The following is a 14277-nucleotide window of genomic DNA, read 5'->3' as shown; positions in this document are numbered from 1 at the left end:
GTTTGCTTCTTGGACATTTTCCAGATGTCCTGTAAGGGGTCAGCTGCCCCATCTTGCTGTGCTGAGGGCAGATGGTTGTAAGGCTTCTTCTGTAGCATAGACACTACAAGGGCATCTTTGGCCCAAGGTTCCTAAATGGGAGGAATTCCATACCAGCAATATCAGCAATATGTGGTATCTCCAGATATGTGGGTCTCCAGACCCAGTGGTGTGTCCTGGAGACATCAACTCCAAGCTGACGGATAAAGTCTACCAAGCATTAATCCTCAGCATGGTCTTGCTGCAGGGAAGCCTTTGGCAGGAACAGTTCTCGCATCCTGGGAAGCCTGGTGACCACTGCAGTGCTGCCAGGCTTGGAGAAGTTAGGAAACAATCCATCAGTACCTCCCACCTTGCAAACCAGTGGCTCATAGTAACTCATAGTGGCTCGAAATACAGGGGAGTCAGAGTGGGTGGATTGTGGTGCTGTGTCCCCTTGCTCTGGTTTGGTTAAAATCAGCTGCAGCCAGCAGGGCTTAATGATTTCTGGCCCAGCACCATGCTAGTACTATTATTTTGGCTTCTGATTTTGGTGCTTGGGTGGCAGCTACTTGTTCAGACATCACTGCAGTGTACCTGGTTTGGGCTGTAGATTGTGCCCTGAGTATAACATAGCTGGGGATAAACCAATGCTAATACTACTGCTCGCCAACACTAATCTATAGTGCTTTGTTTTGTTCTTGGTCTCAGCCAATGCCTCCTCACCTGTATTCTACCTGAAATGCATACATTTAGGCAGCACAGTAACATTCCCTCATGTGATTGTAAGGTGTAAGTGAAAGTCCTCACTCCACAGAAACTGCTGCGTGTGCTGATTGAAATCCTCCTGCTAGACCATATGGCTGCAGTCACCACGTTATTTTGATCCAGACCACTGTTAACAGGCTGGTAACAGAAAATCCCCTTTGGGACTGAGATTTGAATAAGTAAAAGTAAAATCTTGACTTTAAAGTCTGGTAATGTATTAACCTGCCAGTTTAGGAGGTACCCACTCCACTGTGAATGTAAAAATGCTCTTAATGAGAGTGCAGGAACTGTCAGGGACCATTTTATAAGTGAAAACAAGGCACTTCTGCAAGTGCTATCATCTGTTAAATTGTAGGGTTACCATTTGAGGTGATAGAGGAAAGGGAAAGGAGTCCTCTGCTTGTCGAAGAAAGTCATCATTTTAGGTATGATGGGATATTTTTTTATAAGGTTGCTTGTAGCAGTTCAGACCATGTAATTTCAGTTTTCCTCAGAGTTAATACACATCCGGGAAACATGTCTGGGGTTTAAGTGGGAGATACAAAACTAGTGATCATATCCATTTGTCTACAGCTACTCCACTTGTGCCCTCTCATTTTCCCAGAGGGACATCTAGGCTCACATAGAAGTGTCTCTGTATCATCTGACTGAGACATCTGTCATTCCAGATTTCCCCTCATCTTAGATCAGCGGGTGAGGATGTGTTCTCTCAGGAAACGTAATCTTTTTTCTGCATATTTGACTGAAGCTGACAGTGGCCATTCCCCTGGCTGTATTACACATTTACCAGCAAGTGGAATATATCAAAGGCCAGATGTGGGAAATGAGATGTATAAGGTGCCTGGGAATGTACTGATAACAGAGCTTCTTTGAGTACGTCATGTTAATAGAGTACTTGTATCTATAGGGTTTGCTCCAAAGACCTGCAAAGACTCATCACAGACTTTGCACAGTTCAGAGCAGCTGTTGTGGTTTAACCCCAGCCAGCAATGCAGCCCCACACAGCCATTCACTCGCTCCCCCTCGGTGGGATGGGGGAGAGAATCAGAAGGGTAAAAGTGAGAAAACTTGTGCGTTGAGATAAAGACAGTTTAATAGGTAAAGCAAAATCTGTGCACACAAGCAAAGCAGAACAAGGAATTCATTCACCGTTTCCCATCAGCAGGCAGGTGTTCAGCCATTCCCGGGAAAGCAGGGCTCAATCATGCATAATGGTGACTTGGGAAGACAAGTGCTGGAACTCTGAACATACCCCTCTTCCTTCTTCCCCCAGCTGTATATGCTAAGCATGACATCATATGGTATGGAATATCCCTTTGGTCAGTTGGGGTCAGCTGTCCCAGCTGTGTCCCCCTCCAACTTCTTGTGCCCCCTCCCCCCCTCTCCCCCTTCCCACCGTCTTGCTGGTAGGGTTAGTGGGTGAGAAGCAGGAAAGGCCTTGACTGTGTAAGCCCTGCTCAGCAGTAACAAACACATCCTGTGTGATCAACACTGTTTCCAGCACAAGTCCAAAACACAGCCCCATACCAGCTACTGTGAAGAAGAGTAACTCCATCCCAGTCAAAACCAGCACAGCAGCTGAGGTAGCAAACAAAAAGGGGTGGGGGATGAAGGGCAGCGTTTACCGTACTTGTAAAGGGACAGCTTGGAGCATCCTTTGCTTTTAGAAAACCTGGAGATCGCAGCTGTGTTCACTGTCAGTGGGGCTCCCAGGCAGTTCAGTCCTTCAGTTCCTTCAGTGCTTCCCACCCCACAAGTGCAAAGTAGTATATGGCTACAGGTTTGAAGGGATTTGTTTTTTCCTGCCCTAGGTGAGTTGTGGGCCAGATGGAATAACATAGTTGTATCTGTATGTTTCTGTTTGATGCGAGCAGCAGCCTGCATGCCTCACTGGATGCTGCTGATGCTGGGTTGATGACCATAAGCCTCTTGCTCCTAGGCCATTGTCTTATATTTTTAAAGTGTGTATTCCGTGTGCTGCTGAGGTCTGGTTGCGGAGGGAGTCAGAAACAAATTGGAAAGTACAAATGACTGCAGCTGTAACACAACATTCTGCAAAAACTGCTGTGGCCTCAATGAGGGTCTTCATGGCTCACCAGGTGGATTTATCTACTCTAAAAAACAGTGCAAGATTATATGTCATGCTCAGCTTCCCTAAGAAGCAGGGGGAGGGATTATGTCATATATCACTGTCAGCTCTATCACACCCCTCAAAGTGAAAGATTTGCATCTTCTTGCTGTTGTTATCAGCCTTTACTTTGACATTAGAACTACCATTATTTCCTCCAAAATGTATTTGTATTGACCAGCAGAGACATCTACCATCAGCAGACCTACACATTCAACTATAATTTCTTGCATTTTGTTCCTTTGCTCCAAATGACACTTCCCTCTAATAGCACTCCCACAGTCTCTTTCAGAAATTATAACTGCCGTAGACTGCATGCCCCAGGAGGTGATCTTTGTAAATTGGCAGCTTTGCCCCTCTGTAAAATCTTCTGACAACTTGCAGAGTTTGTGTGGTTCATCCTTTAGGCTAACAGCTTCTTTATATTTAAGCACACACATACGCTTACCCTCGCAGTGAGATTTTCATTTTAACTCAGAAAAGTATTGCAGCCTTCTTGCTATTTCATTATACATTTAAATGAAAATTGGTGCTCCCTTTTATAGTACAGCCACATTAGCTGGTCAGTCTGTTTGATCTTTTGGTAACTTTAGTGGGGAAAAGGGGATTCTGGTTTTGGCTGCCTCTGTGCTTATGCTGGGCTCTTTAGGAACAACAGTTAATGTAAATGATAGCTGGTGTGAGTAATATATAATCACTGTTATGTCTGTTAAAGACAGAGAATATGTTGTACTCAAACTATGCTGTGTCATCACATGTGTAGCTTGTCTGCACATCCCACACGCTATACTGTTCATCTGAAAAGGTGTACCAGCCAAAGGGGGCAAAGTAAATACTGTTAAAGGACCATCAATAGATGTGCTTACTCATAGTCACAGACCTGTTGTATGCCTTGCTTTTAATGCAATTCTTCCATGGCTATCGTCGTGTTTTGCTCTTGCTTCTCAAAGTCAGTTTTGGCAAGGAAATACTGACCGTATGGTGCCTACATGACATACATGTGTCAAATGTGGCCAGTGCTTGGGAATGTGATATTAAACATTTTGTTTCAGAAAAGGACAGGAATGAGAAGTTCTTCTGAAACATGATGGATTTATGGATCCACTGCATAATTCAGTAGTGTGAACTCATGCTGAAGACATTGACCTGAACACCAGTTTGAATTTCCTCATTACTTGCTCAGCTGCTCTTTATCCTTTACTCTCTGCCATAATGTAGCAGCTCCCCAGGGCCAAATGCTGTTTTGACTCCTGTTCCCCACCCCAAAGTCACAAAGGCTGCGCAGAGCTTGGTGTAAACCAAAGCTGGGTATTTGAATGTGATGAAAAACGCACTTGCTTTCCCAAACCTGGAAAGCTCTGTCCCCCTGTTGCCATGGTAACACCTCCCATCCACATTCCTTCATCACTGCTCACTATTACTTTGCTCTACCACTGTCTCGAAGCAATCATTGTCTTTTCCTGTCTCTGTGTTGAAGGGGAGAAATTACATAGAAACTGAAGGAACAGCTGAAAGCGCACAAGGGCAGGTTCGTTCTAGGTATAAAACCACTGGAGTGATTAGCCATGAGGACAGGCTAGTCAGAGAATGAAGAACAAATTTTTGATTGATAAGTGCAGGTCTGGTTCTCATGGAGTAATTCTCTGTGTAACTTTTATGTTGATAGTTTCACAGATTGTTCCCTGGCATAGCTGCTTTCACTCACGCCCCTGAAATTTGGGATTGTTTAGGAAAGTCATTGCCTGGGATTTCTCTGCCTGGGTTGCAGTTGGCCACCTGGCCAAGCTAAAGGGCATCAGGTGAAGGGTTTGTCAAAGAAAGCAGGCTGGCTTGGGACCATAGAAACTATTGGGAAGGGGGTCCAGATGAAATGCCTGCACTGCCAGTTCCCAGAGGCTCTATTCCTCGAAGTCATGCCCAATACATTTGTTGAAATAAGCTTCGACCACATGCATCAAGCCTCAGTTATGTGTCTGGTGATGTTTGTAGAGTCTATAGATCTTTCTACTAGAAAACGCTTGATGGCATTTGACTGTATTTTTAGGTCATTTTGAAATTACTGCTTAAAAAACTGTCTCCATTCCTTTTATTTATGAAGTGCAGATCTGACAAAATGTAAGACTATGAAGACTTTTCCATGCTTTCAGATTCTCTTGGAATTGGTTTAGGAGGAGAATTCCCTACAGTCCTGCAGCTGTGGTGGCCAGAAAGTGAAGTGCATGAGAAACTGTGAAGGTAAGGAAAATATAAACAGTGAACATACAACAGGCTTCGTAGTGTTTATGTGAACTTGTAAAGGTCTTATTTTTAATCAGTTTAAGTGTTAATTCAAATACTTTTTGAGCTATGCTGATGGTAGAATGGTTGTGTGTCAGTCGCCTTGACAAATGTGTAAATGTATTTGAGTGTGACGTTCAAATGACAGTTGTGGCAATGGGAAGTCCCCACGCTGATATTGAATGCAGGTGGTGTTTCAACACTGACAATCAATCAGTTAATCAATTGGGAGGAAACTCTTATATTTTTGACCTAGCTTTGAAAAGTGCAGAGACCAAAATCTTTGCTGTCTGAACTTGATTTTTCTCCATATACAAAGATGTTTATTTTGTACAGTGGTGATCTTTGGTCACCTCTAAAGTACTCGACATTTATGTCAGTACATCACTGTCTCTGAAGATCACCCTTCTGTAAGCACTAGTGCATAGTCCTTTAGAGACAAGTTTTCACCTCAGAAAGAATGTAGATGAAAGTCCTGAGAGATCTGTATGAATAGAAAGAACTGAAGAAACTAGAGCTTGGATGCTAAAGAAGGATTAGAGGAAATAATGGTAATGAAGATACAGTGAAGAAGAACTGGGCAGATCTTGGAAGTCATCCAGAATAGGAACATCTTGGAGGAATAAGCCAGTGGGATATTAGAAAGAGTGATCAGGATCAGTAGGATCAGGAAGCTATCCTGGGATATTACCCTGGCTGTAAATTTGTTTTGTTGGGACCATGGTTTAGTATAGATGGCTGAACTTTGTCTTTTCTGTAAACACCACTAACCCACTTCATTGTATTTCCAGGGAGATGTTCTTCAAATTGCAGTCTGGTCTCATGGTAGACATAGCAATGTTTTTGCAGTTTCTCAATGAATATTAACATGGTAGCTCTGTTGTAGTGATGTGGTTTTATGTGAGGAGTTCAGTTCAACCAATCTTAGAATCAGTTGGCACGTTCCATGTAACACATTTTGATGTGTTCAGTTTCAATTAGTTGTTTCATATTTGTAAAATTGGGTAAAATGTTTTGATGCTTTTGAAAAAGGTATTGCTGTGATTTTATGCACTGATGTACAGTGATAACTTTGACATAGTAAGGCCTAGGATGGAGGTTGAGGTATTTCCATTGTAACTTTCTAGGTTGAGTGGTTTTCTTTGTTTCAGAAATTTTGTACTTTTTTTGTTTGATGTTTTGTTTTGCAAAAAAATGTCAGATCTGTCAGACCAATTCCAACAGGCGACTCCTGTTCTGAATAGCTTGTTGTTAGTGTTAATTAATTGGAAGTCCCTGGTTAAATTGCATTCATTCAGAAATGTACTGGCACTTAACTGATCTTTCTAGCAGCCCCAGAGCTTTGTGGGTATGTTACATGCAGGTGTGAAGAAGGATGTAGTAGATCTTCATTCAAACATTCTCTTTCGCGAGGATACGTGGATGGGTCTGTGATCTTTAGGGTCCCTATAGGCATTGCCCATGAGGTCTTTTCTCTCCCAAATATGATGTTCTTTGGCCCTGTTGGTGCTCCGTGTTCTGTCCCCGAGCTCGGGAAGTTCCCAAAGGAGCCAACACAGAGAATGAGGTCTTTTGATTTGCCAGCAGGTGGCATTAACGGAGCAGGCAGAGATGTGCTGTGGGCATTGCTAATGAAGAAATTAGTGGTACTGACTTCCTGAGAAGCTTGGTTTATTCATGTTACCTTTTTTCTTGCCAGTTCACCCCCTTAGACTGTGCCTGGGTAGCTTTTCTGACACGTTCAAACCTTGTGCGGGATGATTGCCCTGAGTTACTGTTGTTTACCACTCGGTGTGATTTTCCTAAGTCATATGGCCTTATTTCTCATCTCTGACCATATGATTGAAACATCTTGTCATATTAGGCTTGGATAAATGACTAGGAACAAGGTTGTAGAAGAATAAACATATTTGAAAAAGTATTTTGCATGCTTCCAATATAAATGAGAATTTGTTTGCTTCAGAACCGCACTGGCTGTCAGTTGGAAGAGAAGATTTCAGGTTGCAAAATGATACTAATTTCAAAATGAAGGCATTCATTTATCCAAGTTGGTGTTCTTTTCATGTATCACAAATTATGGTTCACTTTCACCAATGGCTGTTCAATAGTAGGCCATCTTGTCCTGTGTGAAGTCCTCTGATTGCTGGGAGAGCACATTCTTCACATTTCGACAACAGTGTGCTCGCTGAGGATGTCATCCAAATCATTCTTATGCCAAGAAGCATCTTAGTGCAAGGGGGTTTCAAGTTGGAAAATACACAGATGAGTTTACAGCAAATTAAGTGCACACTAAAAAGTGTCCAGTATCTTCTTTTAATGAGTTTTAATAAAGGATTATGTGGGAAATTAATGACTAGAACAAAAATGGTTTAGACTAGAGGCATATATTTAGTGCCAATGGGAAGGTTGTTAAATCCCATACTTAGCTTTTACAAAGGCTGTAAGTGCCACCCATAAACCAAGTATTCCAAGAAGCACCTGATGCTGTGCAGCCAGTGCAAAACAGTGGTACAGATTTTTGATATGTGCTTGGAGTGTTCCAAGCAGTTGTGACTTTTGGGTGAATGACTTGGTCTGTTGAAGTTACTAGACTTCGGCAAATTGCCATTTAAGAAAAGGATCAGGGTGTGGTAGAACAGGGTGGATTTTTTTTCCTGACTCGGCAAATAGCAATCCTTTGGAAGAAAAGGCAGGCAGGCAAGAGACCCATCCGTGTCAAACTAAGTAAAGGGAAATGGTAGTTACCAATATTTAGGAACCCTTTCATCCATTAGTGGTCTTAAACAACTATTTTTCTAATGACTGTAGATGAGGGGATGCTTTCCCAGGGTGCTGGTTTGAGTCTGTTAGCATGTAGTGTGTGCTAAGAAATAACCAGCACCTGCTCAAAAATGGCGAGGCCAGAGAAGGGAAATTTAGGCAGAATTCCCAGGTTATTTCAGTCTATTAAATACATGCTTTGAAAAGCTCAGGCTTCAGCAGTAATGTTTACACACGTACAGTCCTTAGCCTCTGCTAAGTAATTACAGTTCTACCTATGTTGTACTTGGCAAGCAGGCAGCATTTGTTCAAGGGGGCTCTTGCCAGCTGTGCTGGTAAAAGTGCTTTTCAATAAGATTCCAATTAAATGCTTTATTAATATTTATTATTCACTGGTTGCAGTTGTTGGTAACATGCATTTGCCCAGGAGAGCTCAAGTGAAATGCAGCAAGGCTCTACTTGCCGGGGAAGAGGAGAAAATGATTCTTTAGTTGTGTTCAGTGCGTGGTGTGTAAGTGCTGATACAGATCCAGCATGTGAACAGTGAGGGTTCCTGTTTGGTAAATTCCCCACCAAGGGCCAGGTGTAGCTGTGGTGAAAAGGCAGCCACTGCGTGTTTGTTCAGCAGCGAGAGGGGTGGGCAGCATGGCTGGCACAGCTTTAGCTCTGTCAATGTTTTACATAAAGCAAGTATTTCCAAAGGCGATTCTCAGAAACTGGAAACCTGAGGACATGTTGGGCAATGCGTGTTCTTCTTGGTCCAGTATCGTGCCATGAGAAACAGCTGCCTCCTCTGAAACCAATGAAAAAGCTGAATTTGGCTTGGCCTTTCAGTCACGGTAGTTCCCAAATGTAGTGAATCAAGTACGAAACATGAGTAGTGAAATGCACCTGGAAGCCCTCTGAATTGGACATGAACTTGAGTGAATGACTGACAGCTTGTGTGGGACTCTTGATACACAGACGCAATAGCATGGCCATAAGCCCAGGGGACAGATGGATTTGAAGCATTTCCCGAATCAGTTTGAAATGATCACAACCTCCTTCCCTTGGTCACAGTTGATTGTACCAAGCACAGTTCTCAAGCATCTGAGCTGAGTAATTTCCATCAACCAAACTCCACTTGGGTTAAGTCAACAGCATGTTTCTATTAGTGAATTGTTGCTGTTTGTTAATATTGCTGTATAAAATCATTGTGTCCTTGGAGCAAACTCTCTCTCTTTGCTATGAGGAGTAAGTGTGAGAGAAAGGCAAGATGGATTTAAAGGCCTCCGAACATGAATTTTGAATATTCAAGTGTTTGAATTAAATGCCTAAAATAGTGGATTTAGTTACCTCCCTGTGGCCAGCCTGTGAGTCTTCAAGCATATAGCACACACACATACGTGTGTGTGTGTGTATATATATATATATCTCTATACACCAAACCTGAACTTCTAACCTCCAAGCCAGACCTTTTGATTTATACCAGTTATGCCCCTTCCACACCTCAGGGTTTTTTGAACAGTCGATGCATTTGTTGTGTATTTCTATTAATCTCTTTTAATGTATTTTGATTCTGTTTCTATTGTTATGCCGATGCCAGCTGAGAGTAATTCAAGGAGAGTTAAGCTAAGATGAAACTGTTGTACAGAATAAAAGAATTATTGCATTTCTCTTTAGGATTGATTATTTTTCCTGTGAATCTGAGCATTTATGAATGATTGTCACTCTGAACAGCGTTTTTCTTCCGCAGGATTTAAGAAAAGAGCTTAATGAGATGAATTGCTATCTGTAAGGTGCTCAAAGCTTGTATTTTAGGGCAGAATAGGCTGTCATTTAGTAAAAAACAAGTCAGCATTTCCTGGGGATGTTTCAGGTTTACCCCCTTTTTTGTATTAAACTTTTTTATGCCTCATTTTGTGGGTGAGTCCTATTATAAATGAGGTTCCTAGCTGGGAATGTGGCTTCCACTGCTTCATATTGATAGCCAAACCATCTTGCCACTTGCAGATTAAACCAGCTCTGCATTTTGTGCACATTGATATCTCTTAAGACCAACAGGCCTAAGAAAATTGATAGAGCTTATTTTTGTGCATGGGGAGATTTTTCATATGATTGTTGCATTCAAAATATTGGTATTCATTTACAGGAACAAATCTAACTAATAAAAATTGATATATTTTTTTCATGGATTTAAATAATTTTTAGAATGTCTGAGCACAGTTATGATAATACTCTTTAAACAGATTCACTTCATGTTTAGACTAAAATAAAAGAAGTAGTGTCTGACTTAGCAAAGCTTGAGGAAATTACTCTGTTTCAGACATTTAGAGCTCAAGTCTGCTTGTGACAGTTGAGGAGCCACTACAGAGTGTGACAAGTTCTGTTTATGAAACTGACAGCAGTTGGCATGATAGGGGAAGTGAGTTGGTGGTGGGTTACCTGAATCTGGTTAAAACACTTCAATTTCTGTTCTGGGAAGATATTCTGGAACTGACTTGGATCAGAGGGAAAATGAGACAATGTGCAAGGTCACTTGTGTGGCCCAGAGGGCACGTCCTGCCATGGCTGAGGGTTGGAGGAACCCAACCCAGCCAGGAACAAGGCAGACTTTTGACCACAGGAAGACTTGCGCCTCAGGCAGGCTTTTATCAGATGCTTTATGAAGTAGAATCGCAACTCTTGTCATGCATCAGGGCATGGCATGCAAGTCTGCATTTGGCCCCTTGTCTTTACACAACATCTGTGAGTGGCTGGAATAGAAATGAGAACATAATTTGCCAAGATGGCACATGTTTTCATTAAAAAGTAATCTTGCACCTTATAATAGGATAGATAGCTGTTTCAGGATTGAGCCTTGTATACAGTGGGTTGGCGCAGTGAAAATTAATTTCTTTTTCATTATCTTGAATGGTAAACCCATCTGCCAGATACAGAGTGGTGCTGAGCATTGCTTGCTCCATTTTTCTGTGAGGAAACTAATTAAAAGATTATAGCTTCTGTGTTTAATAGTTGTTCAAAATATATTGGTGGCTCTGCTTGCCATTCAAATTTCATCATGTTGCAAGCAGCAAAGGGAAAGCCTGCTGACACTCCCCTCTCTTTGGGATTCAGTTCATCTCATTTGCTTTCTAATCTGATCTCCCAGGATATCGAATGAGGGCTTCTTTGTTAATGAATGCCTGATGTTCAATGAAAGTTAAATGAAACCCAATATCCAGCAGTGATCAGGTTTACTTTGTGCAAGGTCCTTCTGGCAGTGTCCCATAGACCTCATGTTTGATGTCCAAAGGAGAACTGACTTCTTCAGTTGCGTAGAAGAGAAACAGTTTTGGCATGCTTCATTGCTTGAATTGACAAGTCATCATTTCTGGGTGGTATTTGTAAACAAAGTCCTCTCAGGGAGGGTGCTGAGAAGCACTTACTGTTAACTGCATCCCATGCTGTCCAGCTGGAGTGGGAGTTTCCACCCACAGCAAACTTCAGTTGACCTCATTAAAACCAGCACTCTGATACCTGGGATCCCGTGTTTTCCTCTTGCCACTAACTGAGGCTTTGATTTGATTTGGATTGTATTGCAGTTCTATCAAAAATTTGTTCTGTCCTAAAAACATGAGAATTAAACTTTACTTGGCATCTTCAAAGAAGAATTTTGCTTTAAATAATAATAGATCAGCTGTGGTTTACAATTAGGAGTGGAGTGGGCTGCATCTTTCAGATCTGCCATCCTGACGTTTAAGCCAGTTTTGCTATGTAGCTTTAAGCTCCTTTTCCCCTTGTAGGTGATACTGCTGGGACAGAGGAGGGAGCTGCAGCTGGCAGAGACCTGAACAAGTGGAGCCCATCTGAGAAGTGGTCTTCATCAGTTTCAGATAGTCAAACTATTCATGAAGTTAGATCCAAAACCTACAAAACCCAGGTGGACCGTATTAGGGATGGTGATCTAGCATCCATGCTAGATCTGCTTCCTGAACATGCTTCCACAAGAATCCTCTTCCATTAAGAGGATTTAGTTGCAGTCCAAATGAACATTAGCCCCAGCAGAGACTGAAGTGTGCCCGCAAAGTATCGACATAAACTGTTTTACTTTGTGTCTTCTTGTTAATTCCTCATCAATGAAAGCCAGCTGATGGCCTCCTGAGGTGTGTGTTACATCCTGAGTACTATTTGCAGTAATTGTGAAGTAGAGAAGTTAACATTTCATCTTAAAACTTTTAGTGTGTGTATTTGATTATGTATTGTAGCCTGGATAGGAAAGATGCCATCTGTCATGAACTGTGCTTTATAGCAAATAATTGTAAAATGTAAGAGGTTCAGCACTTTAAAATTGTTCATCTCTTGTTGACTTGCATGACAGGTGAGCGTTAGGAGATCTCCACTGTTCTTTCAGTGCTGTATTCTTCACTACGGTGATTAATCTTTCTGCCATTCAAATGGGTGTTCTTTCATTTTTTAAGTTTTCACCTTTTTGCCTCTGTTTACATAGGAAAGTAACTTATTAGCATTAACAAGTTGGGAACAAAGACTTCAGAAATCTGCTTTTGAAATGAAGTATTAATAAGTGATCTTCCTTCTCTAATTGCATAAGAAAAGGTTTCAAACTTTACAAATGATTTCTGCTTTATCTGGCCCTTGCAGGAAATTACTGTTGTCCAACAATTTCACCAGCTGTGCCTTTATAACGTGTGTGGTGGTTAGAGGACCTAATGACTAAAATATGAATCATACCTGTGGCTTTGTGTGTTAGGTATGATATTTTTCTTACTGGAATTAAATTACATCTTGATTTCTGCATTTTTGACTGCTTGATAATAAAAAAAAAATATATCACAAGCTGCCCCTTTGGGTATAGCCCCTAGCTTCAGTTACTTCGTTTGAATATCGCTAAAGAAATGCTCTTTGCAATGTTGGTCCCATCCTTCTGGGAGCAGTCAATCTCTCTTGAAGACAATAGGACTGTTTTAGGGTAAATAAAAAAAGTTGCAAACCTGTTGCAGATTTTGTTCAGAAAGAAGAATTTTGTATCTTGATCTGTTTGCCTTGGTGCACATAGCTTTCAAAATAAGAGCAGTTTTATTGCTAATAAGGGCATTATTTAAGGAAAATTGAAAATATTTTAACAACCCGTGACAACTGATCTCAGTAAAACTAGGAGTTAAATTGGATTCAGAAGAGAGGTCACACATAATGAACCACCGATACAGAATTGTTTACTTATATATTTTTTGATCCACCTCTGTGTTCACTTGGGATGATTCATTCTTCCAGCTAGTTCCTTCCAGGAATGATTCCCCACAATCCTCAGAATTTTGCTCTTTCTCTGTACTATTAAAGTTCTTCTTTCTCTGTTATTACAGTCTCTCTTTGGCTGAGATCTTCTTTGATTCCTCCCAAAGGTTCCTTTTAAAAAAGGAAATGCAAGAGCAAAGCTGCTTATTCAGATGTTTACAAAAAGAATTGCTCTAGTAACTCTTTATTTTTAAAAAATGTTTTGAGATTATATGAAATGCAGATTTTCATCTTTTCAACCAAGGAACTTGAGGGCTTGTTAATGAGGTCAGAAGTAGTGCAGATGCTGCTAAAATGGGGTTTGTTTTCAAACCTTTATACTGGTTTATGGCAAAGCTTAGATGAGGCTTTGTGTGAAGGTTTAATAAGAACTTGGAAAACCATGTTTTGTAAGCTGATGAGCATAAGAGACTCTTTTCTAGGCAATCTCAAAAGAAACTTATCTTGTCTTGTTTGTGTTTGTGAATGCCCTGAGGGGAGGATGAAGGGTTACTCCAACAGGGGACTTCACATCAAGCACTGTACTGCAAATGGTCTAATACTGCAGTCTTCTGGGAAAATTTGGTGCATGTCAGGTAAGGATGGAGAATGTGAACAGATGAGCAAATGCCAATTACACCTTCTGCTACACAGAATATGTTTTTGAATGCTATTTCCTGAACTGGCTTTTTCACTTATTCTTTAACGGGAAATAAATCACGAAGAAGAGATGACAGTATATACATAGCTCTAACATTGTATGTAAAATACTGTGTGTAGGACTCAACATCTGCTGAACACATCACTAAAGAACATGCAACAGAGGCAGGCACCAAAATGTAGGCTTTGGGTATTCAAAAACAGAATTGTGCAATGACTGGGCCAGGGTTGGATGTCTGATCCTTCACTGCAGATTTTTGTGTCCTAGTATTTAGTTCAGTCACCTGTCTCCCATCTGTAACCACCTATTTGAGCAGTGAATTCAGGAGCAGATCAAAGCCTTTGGTGGAAATAAGTCTGAGTACTCAAAACTGTTTCTCCACCCACAGACAGCTTCCCTACTAGTTGAAAAGAGT

At 41.3% G+C, this 14277-nt stretch overlaps 1 protein-coding gene across 1 annotated transcript in view; it reads right to left on the bottom strand.

Moving 5' to 3' along the window:
* Nucleotides 1-13123: 13123 nt before the first annotated feature.
* Nucleotides 13124-14277, bottom strand: part of PDILT (protein disulfide isomerase like, testis expressed) — a 31163-nt gene continuing 30009 nt past the window's right edge. Inside the window, exon 11 of the mRNA XM_037382628.1 lies at nucleotides 13124-13333. Coding sequence (XP_037238525.1) covers nucleotides 13262-13333 — 72 coding nt within the window. The 3' untranslated portion in view covers nucleotides 13124-13261. The remainder of the gene's footprint in view (nucleotides 13334-14277) is intronic.

Source organism: Falco rusticolus, chromosome 4 (assembly GCF_015220075.1).
Source record: "Falco rusticolus isolate bFalRus1 chromosome 4, bFalRus1.pri, whole genome shotgun sequence".
In the NCBI taxonomy this organism is placed as follows: domain Eukaryota; kingdom Metazoa; phylum Chordata; class Aves; order Falconiformes; family Falconidae; genus Falco; species Falco rusticolus.
The sequence above is the reverse complement of the archived record's forward strand: the minus strand, read 5'-3'. Positions and strand labels throughout refer to the sequence as shown.